This window comes from Symphalangus syndactylus, chromosome 2, assembly GCF_028878055.3.
Source record: "Symphalangus syndactylus isolate Jambi chromosome 2, NHGRI_mSymSyn1-v2.1_pri, whole genome shotgun sequence".
In the NCBI taxonomy this organism is placed as follows: Eukaryota; Metazoa; Chordata; class Mammalia; order Primates; family Hylobatidae; genus Symphalangus; species Symphalangus syndactylus.
This window is the reverse complement of record NC_072424.2, coordinates 35,912,505-35,934,728: the sequence shown is the minus strand read 5'-3', so window position 1 is coordinate 35,934,728 and position 22,224 is coordinate 35,912,505. Positions and strand designations below refer to the sequence as shown.

The window sequence follows — 22,224 nt, the reverse complement described above, 5'->3', positions numbered from 1 at the left end:
AAAAAAAAAAAAAAAAAAATTAGCCAGACATGGTGGTACATGCCTCTAGTCCCAGCTACTTGGGAGGCTGAGTTGGGAGGATGACTTGAGCCCAGGAGGTTGAGGCTGCAGTGAGTTGTGACTGTGCCACTGCACTCCAGTCTGAGTGACAGAGCGAAATCCTGTCTCAGAAACACAAAACGCACACACACGCACAAATGGTGAGGCCCTTTGGGACCAGCTGTGCTGCTGTGTCTCTAGCCTGCTGAAGAGACAACGAACTCTTCTGCTCCAGAAGGCAGAGCCCGGGACAGCTGCCAACTCTGCACCTTCCATGTAACACTGGGCAGGTCTGTTCCCTCTCGGAACCCTCTGTAAATGGAAGATCCAGTATTAGGTACTATGTAACTGCAAGTCTCCCTGCAGGCCCTAACTTTGCTAATTATTTCTTTCTCTTTTTCCTGTCTGTCGGGCTGGACCTGGCCAAGGATGAAACCCAGTCTATGTTTGTGCTGTGTGAGCAGAGGACACCCAACACCTGGGGCAGGGAACTCAGGGGAGCAGTGCTCGTCAGAGGCTGAGGGGGGGAGGCTGGGCAGAAGGAGCACTCAGAGGCTGGGGGCTGAGGCTGCTGGGAGATGAGCCATTGACAGATTTTTTTTTTTTTGCGAAGGAGTTTTGCTCTTGTTGCCCAGGCTGGAGTGCAATGGCGTGATCTCAGCTCACTGCAACCTCCGACTCCTGGGTTCGAGCAATTCTCCTGCCTCAGCCTCCCAAGCAGCTGGGATTACAGGCATGTGCCACTACGCTCAGCTAATTTTGTATTTTTAGTAGAGATGGGGTTTCACCATGTTGGTCAGGCTGGTCTTGAACTCCTGACTTCAGGAGATCTACCTGCCTTGGCCTCTGAAAGTGCTGGGATTCCAGGCGTGATCCGGCCCTGCCATTGACTGTTTTTGTTTTCCAGAGGCGGCAGCTTGCTCAGCATTCAGACCCAGGCTCCAGGCCCCATCTGCACTTAAAGGCTCTGTGATTTCAGGCAAATTCCTTAACTGGGGCAAATGTCTCAATTTCCTCCGCTGCAAAGGGGGACTAATGCTCACCATGATGTATCTAAAGTGCCCGGCACGTAGGAGGGGCTTAATGAAGGGCTATTATTTCTATTGTTGGTATCCTATTTTTTATATATATCCTTCTGGAAAAAACCTCTTGAAGAAAGCTAACCCCTGAAAGGACAAACACATTTCAGTCCCTCTCTGAGCTTCGGCAAAGAACACAACACATTCCAGGCTGTCTTCATTCCAGCTAAATTTTATTTGTCGGATTTTTGACAGACGTCTAAATTATACATTGAGTTTTCCACATGACCAAACACCACGTCTCTTCCTTTGATTATCATTTTCAAAAGGGATTATAAAAAAAGAACCTTTTGATGGATCAGACTGAACCCTGAAACCACATGGAGTGCAGAGCTAAAAATAAAAGGAAGTAAGAACTGGTCCCCGAGAAGGAAAGGAAAGGGAAATCAAAGCAAACTCCGACGGGAATGGAGAGACGAGTCCTGGTGAGGGTGACATGGTGTCACCCTCCAGGCCAGGCCGGATAAGGAGTGGCCAACAGTGAGGGTGGGGCACAGAGTGGCACAAAAATAGCCACTACTTTAGTCCAGAGGGGAATAAAGAAATTTGTCAAAAGCCAGGAGAGAGAAGTGGAGATGGAGGGAGAGAGGAAGGAAGGGGGCAGGACCATGTCCTCCCAGCAGCCGTGGGAGCTGCGGACTTCTTTAACCCTGGCACATTTCTAACCGCCGGCATAATCGCTGACTTTCAGCTGTGCACCGACATGTTCCCCAGCTCAGCCCACATCAATGACACCCTTGTTTCCATAGTAACCAAGGGAGAGTGAAGGGGAAAGGGTGTGTTGCATTGGGTGCAGGGAATCCAGCTAAAAGCAGCCACACAGGGTAGATAGGGAGGAGGGGAGGACTCGAGTTTTTCCCACAACTGGCTTGAGCACATATCACGAGCACCCCCCCAGGCCTCGTCTGCCCTCCGGCCCCCAGCCCTCTCCCCCGCACATTCAGATGCAATTGTGCGCAGGGCAAAAGTCTCGCTAAGACTCACTGGGGACGGGAGGAGGAGAAAAGGGGTCTTCCCTTTCCAGCTTCAAATTCTGTCTTCCGGTCAGGGGGCAGGAGTGGGCAGGGAAGAGGCAAGAGGGCTTTAAAAAGTATTTTGTTTTTAAATGGGAGCTTTCAAACTCTGCCTTTTTCAGGCTTCTCTCATCTACCCCAGAGCCCCAGGAGGGTTCAAAAGGGCTCAAAGGGAAGATGAAAGCGTGTGACATCTGCAGTGTCTCTGTGTCTCTGCAGCTGAGGAGCAAATCAGAACATTTTACAGAGGCCGTTATCAGAGGAGTGGCTTCTGCCTGCTAGCAGAGGCCTTGGGAGAGCTCTTTAAAACAGTCCCCTAAGTTGGTGCTAAAAGAACAAAAATATTTTACAGACCCTCCACTGCCAGAGTCAAAGTTCCATACTGCAGTGTTCCAAAATTGCAGACCTCCAAGCAGGCATTTTGCCCCTCAGATAACTTGTCCCTGATGAACTCTTCGGAAGAAAAAACAAATTTCAAGTGCTAGAGCCACATTTGCAGCCTGGTAGAAGGGGGATTTCTGATTCCTTATAATTCTGTGTTGCCTCTGTAAGAGAGGAGCTTGGGTGAGCCAGAGAAGCCAGTGGAGGAGGCTGCAGAGAGCAGCTAGCTCTGCGGTTTAAAAAAACCCTCACTTTCTTTTGTTTTGCAAGTCCTTACAGGTCTGTCCACATCAACTCCGGGGCACCTTTTCATGGCTGGCTTTGTTAATGACTTTCATGCCAGACTGCTTTTGAAGCTGGATATGCCTCAGTCTCTGCTGCATACTCTTAGCCAGAAAAAGCTGGGTACTGAGGGCCAGGGGCTGCAGTGGTCCCTTCAGTCTGCTCACACGCCCTGATGGGCTTGGGAAGGGCCACCTCCCAGGATTAGAAGGCAGCTGGCCCCCAGGGACCCACCAGTCACTGGACAGTCTCTTATTCACTCTCTGAAAACCCCTGAGCTCAGGCACCAGAACAGAGTTTAATTCAGGAGCCGGGCAATGCTCTGGCCTGTTTCCCCATGTTTGAAGCTGAGGATTTCTGAGGCTCAGGGAAACAAGCTTGTTTTGCAACGAGGGGCAGGAGAAATGTTCTGTTATTCCTCTCCAATCAATCAACAGAGGACAGACATTCTGCTGCAGAGAGGCAGAGGAGCCCAGCAGCTGGCGTGACTCTGGCTTCCCTGGACACGACCCCTGCAGTCACACACACACCCATGTCCTCCCCAGCAGCAAACCCTCTCCACCCAGGAGCATCCCACACCACCAAGTTGCCAGCACTGTAAAAATTGATCTCTCTAAAAATCGATCTGCCTGGCTTTTCTCAGTGGAGCAGGTTCATGGTAAAGCTGCATTTATTTCTAAAATCTGATAGCAGCGGCCTATTGTGATCATTTAGACACAGAATTCTTTGAGCTTTAGAAATCCTGTCTATAGGATGGCCGTGGAGAAGCCAGCTAATCTCAGAGTTGGCTGCTCACTGCTCCACTGAGCTGGAGAAAGCCTGTTTACGCTAGCCTGAGCCCTCGATGTGAGAGCTTTTTAAGGACCTTGTAATTTTTCTGGAATTAAACCTCCCACCTCTCCTTACATTCCAGATGTCATTACAGTCAAAAGTCATAAGAATTTGCTTCTCTGTGTGGCTGGCTGGGGCGGGGGCAGGGGTGGGTGGGATGGGGTATGTTTCTGTAGTGACTTGTCTGCAAGAAAGAGTTTTTTTTTTTTTTTTTTTTTCTGCCCAAAGAGTGAGGATTACATACGTAGTCTCCGACCTGCAAGACGATGAGATGGTTTAATTATCTACCTTTTCTCCCCCCACCCCCACCCAGCAGCTTCCTGCTGGACAGACTGAAGCCTGGCTGGGCTGGTGACGGTAAAAATCACTGACAGCACCAGCAAACACTGTCTGTGGTTTCAAAACCATGGAGGGAATGCAAGGGACGGGTCAGTAAATAAATGAACTCAGCAAAGCTGCTTCTTCCTCTTTTTCTTTTTTTTTTTTTAAGAGGAAAAAAAAGCCCACTGGAATTGTCTAAACTGCAATGCAATCTCTTGCTCATTTCAAAGATCTCATTTTCTAATCATGTGCTTTGAGACATTTAATACTATTTCAATTATGCAGAGGAAATAATATAATTCCTTTATTTGAAAAATGATACTGAACCTCAGAGATCAGTTAAATCTACTGCTGGAATGGGGATTCTTTCTAAACTGTGTTGTTCCCTCTCTTCAAACAGCTGGAGCTGTACACAGATGGAAAAACATTTGGTCAGAAAGCAGCAAATTAGTGTTTTTCAGGACCGAATTCGGCTCCCGCAGCTCCTGCATCTCCATTCGTCTAGGTTTTATTTCTTCTTTGCATTGACATTTTTGCAGACCCAGTCCATGCCATCCTTTGAGGGAAATGGGCAGAGAAAGGCAGTGTTAGTTATAAGAAAAGCACCACACACTCCAACCTGGAGGGGCGGGCGGTGGGGGTCCCAGGCCCTCCCTCCCAGACCTCCAGCTTTAGGGAGTTTGCTTGGCTCAGGGGCCCACCTGGGTGACCAGGGACAGTGACCTCCCAGGAGGAGGAGGAGGGAGGTCTCTGAGAGCACAAGAGGGCAATGGGAGGGGGACGCCCAGCGCCTGAACTTGAGATGGGTCCTCAGGAACTCCCTCTGAAAAAATAAACACATCTGCCTGCATCCAAAGCCTGACTGAAGAGCTATCAGGAAAGATTCCAGCCATTTTTGGCTTTTTCTAAAAGCTGACCTTTGCCAGGGCATTTTAAATTCAATAAGCCACCCTTTTGGTGCCCCATGTGTTTACAGTGTGACAGTGTACACTTGGGTTAAATTAAATTTCTTTTTGGAAAAACAAACCTACTGCAGTGAGTGTTGCGAGGCACACACCAGGGCGATGTGCATTTACTTCTCTTCCTGCGGCACTCCAGATAGGTTTAAAAGGGTCTGGCCCACTTCTTACAGCTTTAAGCACCAGCATCCAGAGGGACTGGGGAGAAGCCTCCCTTAAAGGCACAATGACCTTGAAAGCGCCCTCTCTTAGAAGGCTGAAGAGGGACCAAGGTAAAAACCACACAATGCCTACAGCTACCTGGCAGGCAGCACAATTCCTATGGATGCCAGGCCTGTCAGAGATGAACTCCTTCCCAACCCCCTTTGGAGCCAGACCTGGACACTCTCCCCTTCGCTAGAGTCTCCCCAACCTTCAAGAGTGTGTGGAGTTCCCTCAGAAGCCCTGAACAAAATCCAAGGCAGCTGCTGCCATGAGTCCTTCCCCTTGCATCTGTAACAGAGGCTCACGGAGGTCCCAGCTACATCTGCACACATCAGCCATACTGGACACGCCACCGAGTCCCACATTTCCTGTGGCCATGGATCTAGCTGCTGAACCTGAGCAGCTGATACAGCTTACAATAATAAATATCAGCTGACATCCTTGGCCATTTGGAACATTAATCCCATAAACAATACATCACTGCAAAAAAACAACCAGCAGGCATCCTCTCTCCTGGTTCATCTGACCGTCACCTGAATTTACAGTGATTACAACTCTGCCAGTTGCTGTCAGTGCACTTGGGCAGCAGAACCAGATAATCTGACGGCTGTCCCAGAGCCGACATCTGACCTTTGCCAAGATGAGGCTGGTGGCGCCGAAAGCCTGAAGGTGGACAGCACCTGGCAGCGGCAGGGGGAAGGGCAGAGGAATGCCGAGGTGGGAGAAATGGGGACTCCAAATGCATCTCTAATTACAATGGGGTCAGCTACTTACTCTGAGAAGCTAAGGCCAATTTTAAGACCATTTTATGAAAAGGATTAATTTACAGAGAAGCATGTTTAATTTTAGTAGCTAATTGGTTTCCAGGAAAAAAAAAGATCACCTGCCAAGAGACAAAAAAGATTTTACAAATAAAAGAGGGATGAATAAGATAAGCATCTTCTCTCGCCTGGGAAGCTGAATAGCTCAGCACTTACACAGCACTTTCCACCTTCAGGGACTCGCACAAACACTCAAAGGTGGGCACCTCAACACTCTCTCCTCTACGGAGGCTCGCAATCAAACCATCTTCTCAGAGAAATCAAGGACAGTGTGCCCACACTATGTGAACAGCGCTTTGCCTTTTCCTTGCTTTATGGCTGATTAAGGAGAGATTATTGCATATAATGGAACATGAATGCAGGCAAAGAGATAGGAAAAATATTCACTCAGCTGCAGGAGCCCAAAGCAGAAGGTGGAGGGTGCCGGGTGGTTTTATGCCTGGTCTCTGTTATGGAGGCAAACGAGGGTTCAAACGGCAGAGCCCTGCTGAGGGACAGTGTCTGGTGTCTCCAGGTGCCTGTGAGGGCCAGCAGTGGCGAAGCCCTTCCAGCCACTGTCCTGCCAACAGGGGGCACGCAGAGGCCAGTCCCTGCCAGCTGATCCCCGGCCTGGGCCCCTGCAGCTGCCGCTGCAACCCTGAGTATGGGAAGCACAGGGAGCGTAAACAGGGGACCGAACCCTGTGGCTGCCCTGGGCCCGGGAGGCCCCTCTAATCTGAAGCGGCTAGGGCTTGGGTCGAGATCTTTCTTGTGCTAGGCAGAAGAGAACTGGGCTGGAGGTGGGAGGGGAGGGAAGAGGAGGCATTGGCCAACAGTGGTACCTCCTCAATCACGTGGCCATGGATCTAGCTGGGGCAAGCTTTGTCAATCACATCGGGGCAAGCTTTGTCAAGCTGCCTCCTGGAAAGGAAAGGCAATGGTGGTGCTCAAGCTCCCCTAGGGGAGGCTCCCATCAGACTTGCTAGAGATTATATTCCCAGAACCTAACATGATGTCTAGTCCACAGCCCACGTAATTCACATCTTTTAAGTCAATCCTTGTAGAAGCCTGCAAAGTAGGTGCTAGTGTTATTTCTCTATCACAGCTGAGGAGATAGAGGCACAGGACAGAGCAGAGCAACGGCAAGCTGTGGTGCCCAGCGTGGTGCTCCAGAGCTGCTTACCAGTTCTCCATGGATGTGGGTACCTGCCGGGTGAAGGGTTCTGCCCCAAGCTTAGAGAGGAGCTGGGAAGCACCCTGAAGACGGGAAAGGGAAGAATTCTAGTTTCATCCTCCTTGTGACTTCCGCTGAAAACAGGGGCCTGAGACTGGAGTAGCCCCAGCCAAGCCTCCCTGCAGCTCTGATAGTGCCAGAGGTTGTTATGGGCCATTCAGTTCTCAAGATTCCTGGGCTGTGGGTATCTGTATATGCAAAGGCCTGGCTATCTACTTGGCTGCACAATCCTCACATATTAACCATCCACCCAGACCACCACCTCCAGTGGAAATGCTACATTTAGAGACAACATACTTGCAAAAGAAGGAACCTTCTGCTTCTTATGTTTAAATAAATGTTCCACACCACTCTTGCTTTCATCTGGCAAGGAAGGCTTTTTTTTTTTTTGAGACGGAGTCTCGCTCTGTCGCCCAGGCTGGAGTGCAGTGGCATGATCTCGACTCACTGCAAGCTCCGCCTCCCAGGTTCACGCCATTCTTCTGCCTCAGCCTCCCGAGTAGCTGGGACTACAGGCACCCGCCACCACGCCCGACTAATATTTTTGTATTTTTAGTAGAGACAGGGTTTCACCATGTTAGCCAGGATGGTCTCGATCTCCTGATCTTGTGATCCACCCACCTCGGTCTCCCAAAGTGCTGGGATTACAGGCATGAGCCACCACGCCTGGCCGAACCTTTATTGTTAAAAACTGGTTTGACCAATTTTCTGTACATTTGATCTTCATTATGGGGATGACGATCTTACGGTATAAATAGTCCTCCCTTCCTTCCTTCCCTGGACCCTCCCCTGACCAATCTTGCTGAAACTGCATTTGAATTGATTAGCTTCAATTCAATAACGGAGACTAAAGAGAGATATGGAATTTTAAGTACTGAGCTTTGTTTGGCCTCCTAGAGAGGAAATAAAGTTCCCGATGGCACAATATTATTCTCCCCTATAACCACTGGGAGAAATAACAGGCCGCCCCTAAGCATACAGGGGAAACTCACTCCTCCCAGATCTCTGCATCCCAGAAGTTAAGGTGCACTGCTTCTTTCCAAGGGAAGAGTGGTCTCTGACTACGCTGCTCTCTTACATTTGATCTCTGTACATTGCATCCATCACTGCTCGGTAGTTGGAAGGAAGCGGTGGCAGCCATGGCTGTATGGGCCTGGTTTTTAGAGCCATGCTGGTTATGTGGTCACAGCAGTAATTGCTTTAAGATGATGAGGTGCTCGGACCCTTGCTGAGCAATGCAGCCTACCCCATTGTGCCATCAGGCCCCCAGGGTCAAGGAGCAGTTGGATGCTGCTTACATCAAATATGGCTCACTATTAGTAGTTTTTTCTGGTGACAAAGGGCATTGCACCAGAGAGGCAGCGAAATCACATGTCCTGAGACTGCTTTCTTAGTCTCCAGAAAAGTTTGAAAAGTTAAAAATAAACCTGAGGTCTGACTCACAGATAAGCAGTTCCATATACACCTGGAGTCAACAACTGATGCCAGGCCTAGAAAGAAGTGGTAAATTTCGTTTTTCAAAATATCGGGCCAGGCGTGGTGGCTCACACCTGTAATCCCAGCACTTTGGGAGGCCGAGGCAGGTGGATCACCTGAGGTCAGGAGTTCGAGTCCAGCCTGGCCAACATGGTGAAACCCCGTTGCTACTAAAAAAAATACAAAAAATTAGCCAGGCGTGGTGGTGGGCATCTGTAATCCCAGCTACTCAGGAAGCTGAGGCAGGAGAATTGTTTGAACCCAGGAGGTGGAGGTTGCAGTGAGCCGAGGTTATGCCATCGCATTCCAGCCTGGGCAAGAAGAGCGAAACTCCATCTCAAAAAAAAAAAAAATTAAAATTCTGTGGCATATTAGGGAGAAGTCCCCCAAATCAAGGAAAAAGAAGCAAAACCAAGAAATGGGCGAGTGAGCATTTAGTGTTCCTCCGGAGGCTGACTCAGGCACGGATCACAGCTCGGCGCCCGGACTGCTCATGGCTCCTTTTGTGGACACAAGGCAGCTGAATGCCTGTGTGACCTGCTCATGGCTCCTGTCTCCATGAGGAGGAGAGGAATGTGGGGCAGACATCACAAGAAAAGGTGAGCATGAGGGGGTGGCCTGGAGAGCAACACCCAGGGCACGATCTGCTGGCTTAAGGTTATGGGAGGAGGCAAGTCTCTGGTGACCATGGCTAGAGGTCAGGTTAAAACTTCAGATCTCTGCTTTGAGAGGAAATTCAAAGCCAGTATCATTTTAATTACATATACCACACACACATGCACACTCACAGTATTTTAGCGAGAAAATGTCTTCAAATGCCTGGAACTATAACAGCAGGAAGAGCTGTGGTTTGGGGTTCAAATTCAGGTCTGGGGGTGGAGGAGGGATGGATTTTTCGATACCTTTCTCTGGCTGTAAGCCAGATCCTTTGTTCACTATTTTCTAGACACCCAAGGGGGGAAAAAAAAGACAGAGTCCCAGTGCAGAATGTTTCATCCTAGGAGGGGCCCTGGCAACCTGGGCCTGACCTCGAGGGCGCAGAGTGACACTTCCTCCTTGTTGATAATGGAGTCTGGCTGAGGAAGGTTTCGGTTCTCCCTCCCAGACATTTTTCAGTTTCTCCTCTTTCAGCTTTCATCCACTTGACGTAACTGGGTCTCTCCTCATCACTCCCCTGGACAGTGGGCCTCTTGGCAGGACAGAGTTTCTGAGATTGATGATCTCCTTCCGCTTCTTGTGCCCTTTACCTACTCTCTGCTCCTGATGGTTTCCTACGAAAACCTGCTTTAATTATATGATGGGCTGGCTTCCCAGTCAGCACTAATGAGGAAAAGAAACCCCGGTTCCATCCTCTCTCAAAAGTCAGTTTCCACACCTGAAGCAGGGGCTGGTGAACAACACGTGGTATTTCCCACCCTTGTAACGGCTTCACATGTGCTGCCTTCAGGACACCAGGTGGAACGGGACCCTGAAATCCATCCCAGGAATCACTAACTTCCATAGTCTCAAATCATGTGTTTAAGATACTCCACTAATGAGAAGTGATGTACCTGCCCTACTTCATCCACAGAGGGGCGTGGCTCGCCATCTAGCAGCTCCGTGGCTGTTTCCTTAACTTGCCCCCGTGAGGCTACCTATTGTTTAGCAGTACAAGACAGGTCTCTTAAATATGTTTTGATTAAACACACATGATGTATGTGTCTGTCTTTAAACACTTGAAACTGCAACAGAAATTCCAGGTCCTTTTTTTATTTTTAAACCTTTGTACATTTTCTTTCAGAGTTGTTAGAATCAGATGTCACCTGACTTGCCTATTTAGAGCCTAATCATTTGGGTCAGCTTTTGGGGAGGTGGGGTGGGGTAGGGAGGAAAAAAATAGGAATTTAGGGCATTTCAGTAATTATTGCACAGTTTTCATGTTTGAAAGTGAACCTCAAACCATTAGATCTTATTGATATTTTTCTAGGAAAGTCTTTCAGTTTTAGAATATTTTTAGCCCTAATAAATAAAAATTACTAAAGGCCTGTACTTCAACTAAGCAATGCTGGAAAGGAATTCCACTTAAGTGACTCTTTTTAAGGCAAAAACCAGGAAGCTGGTGTGTGGACAAGAGCTTGGGTCAGAGGCACCACCTTAGGGAGGTACACGGTCAACCAGTGGCTCACAGTGAAAAGCGTTTCCACAGCAAAACTCCACGACTTTTCTCTAGTCCCCAAAGGTTACCACGAAAGGACAATAGACAGCAGATTCCCTTCTTAATTAACATTTTTATTAAATAACCCATTTCAAATAATGGTTAAATTCTCTAAATTTATATCATTCTATTAACCATAATCTAATCTCATTAACCTTGAAATCCCAGTCTTAACTACCCAATTCTATACACCGTGGTACTATCTACTAAACTAATTAAGTGACCTTCAAACTATTTCTCCTCCATACAAAAATCTTTTTTTATTTTTTGCTCATAGTTTTTTGTTGGATCTCTCTTGATATCATTTCCTGTGAACTTGGTTGCTGAAGGCCCCAATCTGGGAAGAACTTTCTTATCAAAATCAAATTATATATAACAATCTCACTTTACTCACTCAAACTGGTTTATTTTGCAGCACTCCCCTGCCTGTCCCCAGCCCCACCCTCTAGCTGCCTAGTAGCTTGCTGCCTCTTCTGTGGCCTAAAGATCCCGTGAAGGGCACTGAGTGTCTACGGTGGTTACACAGCCAGGAGCATGGAGCGATATCCTTTAATCTCCACCTGATGGGAGTTGGGGGAGGGCTAGGGTTGGGAAGAAAATGACAGGAGCTCCCTCTCTACCTCCAGGCTTCTCTGAAGCAGTGTCCTTGACTTTAAATGCCACAGCTCTAAATACTGATTCTAGATTACTCTAGCCCTCCTTTTTCACACCGCTAAGGCTGGCGGAAGATACAAGAGCCTTACCGTTAATTCTCGCTTTGCTTTTTCTTCAACACTCTGGTCAAGCAAAAGAAAGATTCCAGAGCTGTACTCGCACTTTCTTATGAGTATGCACACAAACTGTATTGCTTTTCTTCAGCCCCACCTTCGTAATAGCCCCCAACCTCAAGATGCTCTCAGCTTTCTTTTTTTCTTTTTTTTTTTTTTTTTTTTTTTTTGAGACGGAGTCTCGCTCTGTCGCCCAGGCTGGAGTGCAGTGGCACAATCTCGGCTCACTGAAAGCTCCGCCTCCTGGGCTCAGGCCATTCTCCTGCCTCAGCCTCCTGAGTAGCTAGGACTACAGGTGCCCGCCACCACACCCGGCTAATTTTTTTGTATTTTTAGTAGTGACGGGGCTTCACTGTGTTAGCCAGGATGGTCTCGATCTCCTGACCTCGTGATCCGCCTGCCTCGGCCTCCCAAAGTGCTGGGATTACAGGTGTGAGCCACCGCACCCGGCTGCTCTCAGCTTTCTAAATTTGTGATCTAAACCTTTTAGACAGGCTGATGCTGAAGTGGTTTTCAGAAACACAAGAAAATTACTATCTTTTCTTGGGTCTCATCTTCATCAAAATAACCTTAGGCCTTATGACTGCCATCCTATGTGCAATCGGAGTAAAATATGTTAGACAAATTTTGATTGTTTGTTTATTTTTATTTATTTATTTATTTTGAGAGACAGTCTTGCTCTGTTGCCCAGGCTGGAGTGCACTGGTGCGATCTCGGCTCACTGCAACCTCTGCCTCCCAGGTTCAAGCGATTCTACTGCCTCAGCCTCTCAAGTAGCTGGGATTACAGGTGTGCACCACCATGCCCGGCTGATTTTTTTTGCATTTTTAGTAGAGACGGGGTTTCGCCATGTTGGCCAGGCTGGTTTCAAACCCCTGACCTCAGGTGATCCACCCGCCTTGGCCTCCCAAAGTGCTGGGATTACAGGCGTGAGCCACTGCACCTGGCCTTGATGTTTTAAAAATCAGCCAGGGCCGGGCAGAGTGGCTCATGCCTGTAATCCCAGCACTTTGGGAGGCTAAGGCAGGCAGATCACTTGGGGTCAGGAGTTCAAGACCAGCCAACATGGCGAAATCCCGTTTCTACTAAAAATACAAAAAATTAGCTGGGTGTGGTGGTGCATGCCTGTAATCCCAGCTGCTTGCAAGGCTGAGGCAGGAGAATCACTTGAACCTGGAAGGCGGAGGTTGCAGTGAGCCGAGATTGTGCCACTGCACTCCAGCCTGGGCAATGAGAATGAAACTCCGTCTCAAAAAAAAAAAAAAAAAAAATTAGGGGGAGCCTGCTTTTCCGGTACACAGTTCCTCAGTACAAAGCATGGGGCTTTCTGTCAGCAGAAGCCTCCCAGTGGGAAACCAACCTGAAGTATCAGGAAACAGACACCAACCCTAGGGGCAGGGGAGATAACCAACAGAAGAAACAAAAACACTTCTAGGATGACTAGTACATGTAGGGTTATTGGTGGCTATCACCTTGGAAGTACAGGCATTTTAGCATCCGTAATACTAGACACAACACAAAACCCCAATCCAATCAATCATCAAAGAATCCTAGAGTTAGAGACAATCCTCAGTCTTCTGTTCTCACATCCCTCCCAACGGGGAAGCTTGCTGCACATGTGGGGTGGCTTACCTGGGGCACTCTTGGAGCACCTCATGATATCTGATTGGTTGCTAAGCAGAAAAGAACCAAATTCCTCCATGCCCTTCATATCTTGGAATGGCTCATCTGCCCATCAAGATCGGCCCAACCAATGAGACAGACCACCTCGGTTAGCTGTCATGTTGCCAGGTAGTCAAGCCTTCCTGTAATCTCACCTGAACGCCCTCTCCTGTGAGAGCTGAGCAAGACTGGATCTGCCAGACTCGGTCGCGGATGGTATGCAGGTTCAGTCCTTCTGCAATTTCAGAGGCAGGGGCTGCTGTGAGCAAATCCTGCTTATTAGCAAAGATGAGCACTGGCACACAACTTAGTTTTTCTTCCTCCAGTAATTCCGCTAGTTCCTGGATTTTGAGAAAGGAGAGGGAGGGAGGGTTAAAATCTATAAATCTATGATATTTAACCATACACTTTTTTTTTTTTTTTTTTTTTTTGAGACAGAGGCTCACTCTCACCCACGCTGGAGTGCAATGGCATGATCTCGGCTCACTGCAACCTTCGCCTCTCAGGTTCAAGTGATTCTCCTGCCTCAGCCTCCTGAGTAGCTGGGACTACAGGCATGCACCACCACACCCAGCTAATTTTCTTATTTTTAGTAGAGACAGGGTTTTGCCATGTTGCGCAGGCTAGTCTAGAACTGCACACCTCAGGTGATCCACCCGCCTCGGCCTCCCAAAGTGCTGGGATTACAGGCGTGAGCTACCGTGCCCAGACAACCATGCGGTTCTAATCAGAAAAAACAACAGTTAAGCTGATCAACTAGCAACTTTCAAGAGTAGTGATTCTCAAACTTTTTTTTTCTTTCTTTTTTTTTTTTTTTGAGACAGGGTCTTGCTCTGTCGCCCGGGCTGGAGTGCAGTGGCGCAATCCCGGCTCACTGCAACCTTCCACCTCCCAGGTTCAAAAAATTCTCATGCCTCAGCCTCCTGAGTAGCTGGGATTGCAGGTGCACACTACCATGCCCAGCTAATTTCTGTATTTTTAGTAGAGATGGGGTTTCACCATGTTGGTCAGGCTGGTCTTGAACTCCTGGCCTCAAATGATCTGTCCGCCTTGGCCTCCCAAAGTGCTGGGATTACGGTGTGAGCCACCGTGCCCAGTCTGATTATCAAACTTGAACCTGTATAAGATTCCCCTGGCAGATTCCTGGGCCCAACCCAGAGATGCTGACTTTGGAAAGTCTGAGCTAGGGCTCAGGAATCTACTTTTTTTTTTTTTTTTTTTTTTTTGAGACGAGTCTCGCTCTGTCACCCAGGCTGGAGTGCAGTGGCGTGATCTCAATTTACTGCAACCTCTGCCTCCTGGGTTCAAGCAATTCTCTGCCTCAGCCTCCCAAGTGGCTGGTATTACTAGGTGCCCACCACCACGCCTGGCTAATTTTTTTTGTATTTTTAGTAGAGACGGGGTTTCACCATCTTGGCCAGGCTAGTCTTGAACTCCTGACCTTGTGATTCACCCGCCTCGGCCTCCCAAAGTGCTGGGATTACAGGCGTAAGCCACCGCGCCTGGCATAGGAATCTACATTTTTAGCAAACTCCTGAAGTGATTCTGCTACAGATGATTCACAGATCACTTTTTTTTTTTTTTTTTTGAGACAATATCTCACTCTGTCACCCAGGCTGGAGTGTAGTGGTGCGATCACAGCTTACTGCAGGCTCAACCTCCTGGGCTCAAGTGATGCTTAACTTAGCCTCCTGATCAGCTAGCTGGGACCTCAGGTGATCGCCACCATGCCCAGCTAATTAAAAAAAAATTTTTTTTGGCCAGGTGCGGTGGCTCACCCATGTAATCCCAGCATTTTGGGAGGCCGAAGGTGGGCGGAGTTCGAGACCAGTCTGACCAATATGGTGAAACCCTGTCTCTATTAAAAATACAAAAGTTAGCCGTGCATGGTGGTGGGCACCTGTAGTCCCAACTACTTGGGAGGCTGAGACAGGAGAATTGCTTGAACCCAGGAGGCAAAGGTTGCAGTGAGCTAAGATCATGCCACTGCACTCCAGCCAGGGTGACAGAGCGAGCCTCTGTCTGGAAAAAAAAAAAAAAATTTTTGTAGAGACAGGGTTTTGATATATTGCCCACGCTGGTCTTCAACTCCTGGGCTCAAGGGATCCTCCCGTCTCAGCCTAACAAAGTGCGAGAATTATAGCGATGAGCCATCACACCTGGCCCATAGAACACTTTTGAGAAACATCATTCAAGGGAGAAGACAAGAAGTGGTTTGAGATTCAAAACTTACCCAAGGTTATTACCTGCAAATAACTTTCAATGCATGTGTGTCTCTGTGTGTGTGTGTGTGTGTGTGTATGAAATTTAAACTGAAAATGACAATTACTTTAGAGATAATTGTTTCATCAATATCTCTAAAACATGCATGCACATGCTTCACATTTCATCAAACCTACATCCTAAAATAACTTTATTGGTCCATCTGACAAGGTCCCTGATATTTAGGTTATAGGTTGGGGTCTAAACTATATGTGATTTTGTTTACAAAAACTATAGGAAAGGGTATATATGTACTTAAATGATAGGCACCACCTTTTCCTCATTAAATCCACATTTTAGCTACTTAAAACACGTGGGCTTTCAAAGAGAACTATATGGATCAAGAGGCAGATGACTACATAGGACCCCCTCCACCTCCAGGCTCATTTCACGTGAGTGATAATCCAGAAATCATCAGGGTATGGAAGGGTGGTGAGTTGTTTCCAGAAGTCTGGAGAGTTCTCAACTCAATTTCAAAAAAAGGGGACATAAACATGAGAACTGCTACCTTTGGAAGGCCACCTGTGGTCATTTAGGACACAAGCCAAGGACTCCGCAATGATAACTTTTTAAAAAACTCTTTTTTTTTTTTTTGGAGATGGAGTCTCACTCTGTCACCCAGGCTGGAGTGCAGTGGCACAATCTCGGCTCACTGCAACCTCTGCCTCCTGGGTTCAAGTGATTCTCCTGCCTCAGCCTCCACAGTAGCTGGGACTACAGGCACGTGCCACCACACCCAGCTAATTTTTTGTATTTTTAGTAGAGACGGGGTTTCACCGTGTTAGCCAGGATGGTCTTGATCTCCTGACCTCAGGTGATCTGCCTGCCTCAGCCTCCCAAAGGGCTGGGATTACAGGCGTGAGCCACCACCCCCGGCCCTTGGCTTGTGCATTTCTTCCTGTCCTTTCAAATTTGTCAAAGTTACCCCTGAATCAATTAAGTAGGTATTGAAAAATGTAAATAAAAATGAGAAGTGACTTGTTCCTCTGGGTTCCTTTTCACATGGCCTGGGAAAAAACCTGAAAAGCCTTTGGGTATGGTGCTAAGTTCCACTTGTCTGTATCTCATATATTCAATTTGATTAAAGCTAAAAAGCTTTAATTAAAAAACTGTTTAGGCTGGGCATGGAGGCTCATGCCTGTAATCCCAGCACTTTGGGAGGCTGAGGTGGGAGGATCATCTGAGGTCAAGAGTTCAAGACCAGCCTGGTCAACATGGCGAAACCCTGTCTCTACTACAAATACAAAAAAATTAGCTGGGCGTGGTGGCACACGCCTGTAATCCCAGCTACTTGGGAGGCTGAGGCAGGAGAATCACTTGAACCTGGGAGGTTGAAGTTGCAGTGAGCTGAAATTGTGCCATTGCACTCCAGCCTGGGTAACAAGAGTGAAACTCCGTCTTGGAGGGGAAAAAAAAACTGTTTAAAGAACTCTCAACTAATTTCAGACAACTGGTATTTTTGCCTGCTTGCTAGAATAACTGTCTTGTTTGAAGTGTAAAGGTTAACAAACAAAACAAAACAAAAACCTCCCTCACTCTCACACATTTACAAGGTTGATTAATGAATACCCAGTTATTTGGGAACTATCTCAACAGAAGAATTAGTATTTAAAGAACATACTAGGCTGCGCGTGGTGGCTCATGCCTGTAATCCCAGCACCTTGTGAGGCCGAGGCGGGAAGATCACCTGAGGTCGGGAGTTCGAGACCAGCCTGACCAACATGGTGAAACCCTGTCTCTACTAAAAATACAAAATTAGCCAGGCGTGGTGGTGCATGCTAATCCCAGCTACTCGGGAGGCTGAAACAGGAGAATCGCTTGAACCTGGGAGGCGGAGGTTGGGGTGAGCCGAGATCATGCCATTGCACTCCAGCCTAGGCAACAAGAGCAAAAACTCCGTCTCAAAAAAAAAAAAAAAAAAAAAATATATATATATATATATATATATATATATTAGACCTTTGATATAAAACAAAAGAATTATTTACCTGACCCGTCTCTTCAAATCTTTTTCTGTCTGCACTGTCAATTACATATATCTATAAAGGAAAAGAAGAAGGTTATTTCAGTGAGCAGAGATGGAAAAGACAGGGCAATTTCTGCAAAAGGAGCAGGTGATCCCCAATCAGCATATTCCAATTAGCACAACATACAGAAATTGACTGGTGAGTCTCATCTCATTTATGAAGGCCAAACAAACAAATACACAAATTAATTAAATGGGGATGCCCAGAGAATACCTTCAGCAATGCTCCAAAGTCTAGGATTTAGGAAAACCAAGTGGGATAAAATAGCTACATTTAATGGACACTTGATGTTGTCACTAAACATTAGTAGGTCTACTCTATTAACCCTCATTACAACTCTGCTATATAGATTTCACTATTTTCCTTTTTTTGAGATGGAGTCTTGCTCTGCTCTGTCACCCAGGCTGGAGTGCAGTGGCGTGATCTCGGCTCTGGGTTCACGCCATTCTCCTGCCTCAGCCTCCCCAGCATCTGGGACTACAGGTGCACGCCACCACGCCCAGCTAATTTTTTTGTATTTTTAATAGAGATGGGGTTTCACTGTGTTAGCCAGAATGGTCTCTATCTCCTGACCTTGTGATCCACCTGCCTCGGCCTCCCAAAGTGCTGGGATTACAGGCGTGAGCCACCGCGCCTGGCCTTTTTTTTTTTTTTTTTTTGAGACGGAGTCTTGCTCTGTCGCCCAGGCTGGAGTGCAGTGGCACGATCTCGGCTCACTGCAAGCTCCACCTCCCGGGTTCAAGCAATTCTCCTACCTCAGCCTCCTGAGTAGCTGGGACTACAGGCGCCCACCACCATACCCGGCTAATTTTTTGTATTTTTAGTAGAGTCGGGCTTTCACCGTGTTAGCCAGGATGGTCTTGATCTCCTGACCTTGTGATCTGCCTGCCTTGGCCTCCCAAAGTGCTGGGATTACAGGCATGAGCCGCCGCGCCTGGGCTATTTTCCCATTTTATTCATAAATAAACATAAACACAAAGTCAAGTAATTTGCCCAAATTACATCTGGTACTTGGGAAAATTGGGATTCAAACTCAAGCACATAAATCCATAGCTGCTCTTAACCTGTCTGCCATACTGCTTCCCAGATTGTCAGAATGGAAGGGATGGTGCTTTGAGGCATTTACAATCCTATATTCCTCAAATCTCAAAGTACCATTTGCAGCATTAACTATATGCTGACTTCAGAGGCTGATGACAAAGGAGACACAGCTGGGTCAAGATCAAATACTGGAAATAGTAAGGGCAGAGTCTTTGCCAGAAGCAAGAAATGTCTTGAGATTTGTCATAAACTACAAATCCCAAGATTTCTCCCCATCCCTGAATTTTAGTTATTGCATTAATAACATCCTACAGCAATAAGGGAAATAAGGTAACACACACACAAAAAAAAAAAAAAGGAAAGAAAGATCACCTATAGTTATACCACCCAAACACATTAACTACTTTAATTTCCTATGGAAAGCTCCCTTTTAATCCTCCTTCAGGTGAAAACTAAAAAAGAAACAGATATAATTTTGTAGATTCTTTTCATTAAATGATGTATTAATGTTTTCTCACATGCTAATCTAAAAATTTTCAATCTTTCAAACTTTCTTTAAAGAATTTAAAATTGCTATTAGCCTAATGGTACAATGGAAACATTCTCTTTTAAAATAGCATATCCAACTAAAAACCACACACAATCTTCAGTTCTCACCATTACATACCTTAAATTATGTAAGTTACAAGCATTTTTGTACTCAAAGTCAAATTCTGGGCTACACTGAAAATCTCTTCAGAAAAAAAAAAGACCAATTAAAATTCCTCCGCTTAATGCTATTTAGAGTCACAAATGCTAAATATTATACCAGAAACCAAGTTCAGCCCTTTCCCTCAAGAATACTCTATGTTTTGGTCGGGCGCGGTGGCTCACGCCTGTAATCCCAGCACTTTGGGAGGCCGAGGAGGGCGGATCACCTGAGGTCAGGAGTTCGAGACCAGCCTGACCAACATGGAGAAATCCCGTCTCTACTAAAAATACAAAATTAGCCAGGAGTGGTGGCGTGTGCCTGTAATCCCAGCTACTCGGGAGGCTGAGGCAGGAGAATTGTTTGAACCCGGGAGGCGGAGGTTGCGGTGAGCTGAGATTGAGCCATGAGCCATTGAACTCCAGCCTGGGCAACAAGAGTGAAACTCTGTCTCAAAAAAAAAAAAAAAAAAAAAAAAAAGAATATGTTACTACTTGGAGAATCATAGGAGGAGAGAGGATGAATATGTTTGGTTTCAATATTTTTGTGTGGCATTTTAATTATTGCTCATTATTATTATTATACTCTGATTCAATGTCAATACATGCACTAATGAGCTCTGCACACCACAGATACCCAGCATTCTATGTGTCTGATAAGTCACTCTGCAGAATATGGTGCTCGCTTAGTTTTCTACCAGTGAGGCTCACCTTCTAGAAGTAGCAGGAAGAGTATAAACACAGATGAAGAAAGAAGAAATGCAATGGGAGAGTGAACCTCAATATAAAAGACCTCATTCAAATTATTTTATAGTCTACAGTAGGCTAGAATGATCTTCACTCAAGCAATAGTCCAAGAAGATGTGAGGAAGGAACAGGCACGGTGGCTCATGCCTGTAATCCCAGCACTTTGGGAGGCTGAGGTGGGTGAATCAGAAGGTCAGGAGATCGAGACCATACTGGCTAACATGGTGAAAATCCATCTCTACTGAAAACACAAAAAATTAGCCGGCATGTGTGGTACTGAGGAGGCTGAGGCAGGAGAATCGCTTGAACCCGGAAGGCAGAGGTTGCAGTGAGCCAAGATCGCACCACTGTACTCCAGCCTGGGTGACACAGCGAGACTCTGTCTCAAATTAAAAACAAAAAACAAAAAACATATATTTATGTGAGGGAGGAAAGAAAGATCAGGTCATTGCTAGTAGTGTCTGGAGCTCAGAGTGTCTTGGTGGCTATGTGCAGGTCATCTGGCAAGAAAAGAATGACAAAGCAGGAGAAAGGTGTGCTGGGGGCAAAGGCTATGAATAAAGGTGAGGGTAGGAAGAGGCTGAGACAAGGCTGATAATATGGTTAAAGATAGTGGGTGCAGTGGCTCACGCCTATAATCCCAACACTTTGGGAGGCCAAGGCAGAAGGATCGCTTGAGCCCAGGAGTTTGAGACCAGCCTGGGCAACATAGTGAGACCCCATCTCTGAAAACAAACAAACAAAATTAGCAAGGTGAAAGTAGCATGTGCCTTGTAGTCCCTGTTACTCAGGAGGCTGGGGCAGGAGGATCCCATAAGCCCAGGAGACTGAGAGAGTGAGCTATGATTGTGCCATTGCACTCCCCCGGGCCACAGAGGCAGGAGGATCCCATAAGCCCAGGGACTGAGAGAGTGAGCTATGATTGTGCCATTGCACTCCCCCGGGCCACAAAGTGAAACCCCATCTCTCTCTCTCTTTTTTCTTTTTTTTTGAGATGGCGTTTCGCTCTTGTTGCCCAGGCTGGAGTCCAATGGCGCGATCTCGGCTCACCACAACCTCCGCCTCCTGGGGTGAAACCCCATCTCTTAAAAAAAAAAAAAAAAAAAAACCCAGAAGTTTGATATGAAGAAACAGACAGTTGGGAGAGGATGGTGAGAAAGGGAAAGATCATTTTAATAGTAGACAAGAAAGATGACCCGTCAAATACCAGAGAATCCAGAGGCTGAAGGTCAATGAGAAGAAAGGTTTAAATTGTACTCATACTTATTTGCTATTTATTGCTTTGACATGAAATTTCACCGCAAGCATTTCCACTACAAGATTAGAAAGGAGGATTTTCCTAAATTATACGCCAATTTTTCCTATAATTTGGCATTTTCTCAAGTAACTTTTACAAAATTTGAAAATTACTACACAATTATTCTAGGAATCAATCTATAAAGAAAGCGTCCCTGGCCGGGCGCAGTGGCTCACGCCTGTAATCCCAGCACTTTGGGAGGCCGAGGTGGGCGTATCACCTGAGGTTGGGAGTTCGAGACCAGCCTGACTAACATGGAGAAACCTCATCTCTACTAAAAATACAAAATTAGCTGGGCGTGGTGGTGCGTGCCTGTAATCCCAGCTTCTCGGGGGGCTGAGGCAGGAGAATCACTTGAACCCGGGAGGCGGAGGTTGTGGTGAGCCGAGATCGTGCCATTGCACTCCAGCCTGGGCAACAAGAGCAAAACTCCGTCTCAAGAAAAAAAAAAAAAAAAAAAGAAAGCGTCCCATTTATTAAGAAAAGAGCCAAATCAAAAAGTCATAGGCACAAATAAATCTCTGGTGATCCCACAAATGTGTTTTTCTGCAGTGGTATACTCTTTTTTCTTTTTTTTTTTGAGAGGGAGTCTCGCTCTGTCGCCCAGGCTGGAGTACAGTGGTGCGATCTCGGCTCACTGTAAGCTCCGCCCCCCTGGTTCATGCCATTCTCCCTCAGCCTCCCAAGTAGCTGGGACTACAGGTGCCCGCCACCACGCCCAGCTAATTTTTTGTATTTTTAGTAGAGACGGTGTTTCACCGTATTAGCCAGGATGGTCTCCATCTCCTGACCTCGTGATCCACCCGCCTCAGCCTCCCAAAGTGCTGGGATTATAGGCGTGAGCCACCGCGCCTGGCCGTTTTTTTTTTTTTTTTTTTTTTTTTTTTTTTGAGAAAGAGTCTTGCTCTGTCATCCAAGCTG

At 46.9% G+C, this 22,224-nt stretch overlaps 1 protein-coding gene across 3 annotated transcripts in view; it reads right to left on the bottom strand.

Moving 5' to 3' along the window:
- Nucleotides 1–1,274: 1,274 nt before the first annotated feature.
- ARL3 (ADP ribosylation factor like GTPase 3) overlaps nucleotides 1,275–22,224 on the bottom strand; it is a 44,511-nt gene continuing 23,561 nt past the window's right edge. For 2 of the 3 annotated variants that reach the window (XM_055250797.2, XM_055250801.2), the window contains exons 4-6: nucleotides 17,493–17,543; nucleotides 13,398–13,583; nucleotides 1,275–4,502 (exon numbers count right to left, since the gene is read on the bottom strand). In XM_055250797.2, coding sequence (XP_055106772.1) covers nucleotides 4,455–4,502; nucleotides 13,398–13,583; nucleotides 17,493–17,543 — 285 coding nt within the window. In that variant the 3' untranslated portion in view covers nucleotides 1,275–4,454. The remainder of the gene's footprint in view (nucleotides 4,503–13,397; nucleotides 13,584–17,492; nucleotides 17,544–22,224) is intronic. The other variant, XM_063628215.1, reaches the window with a different exon arrangement.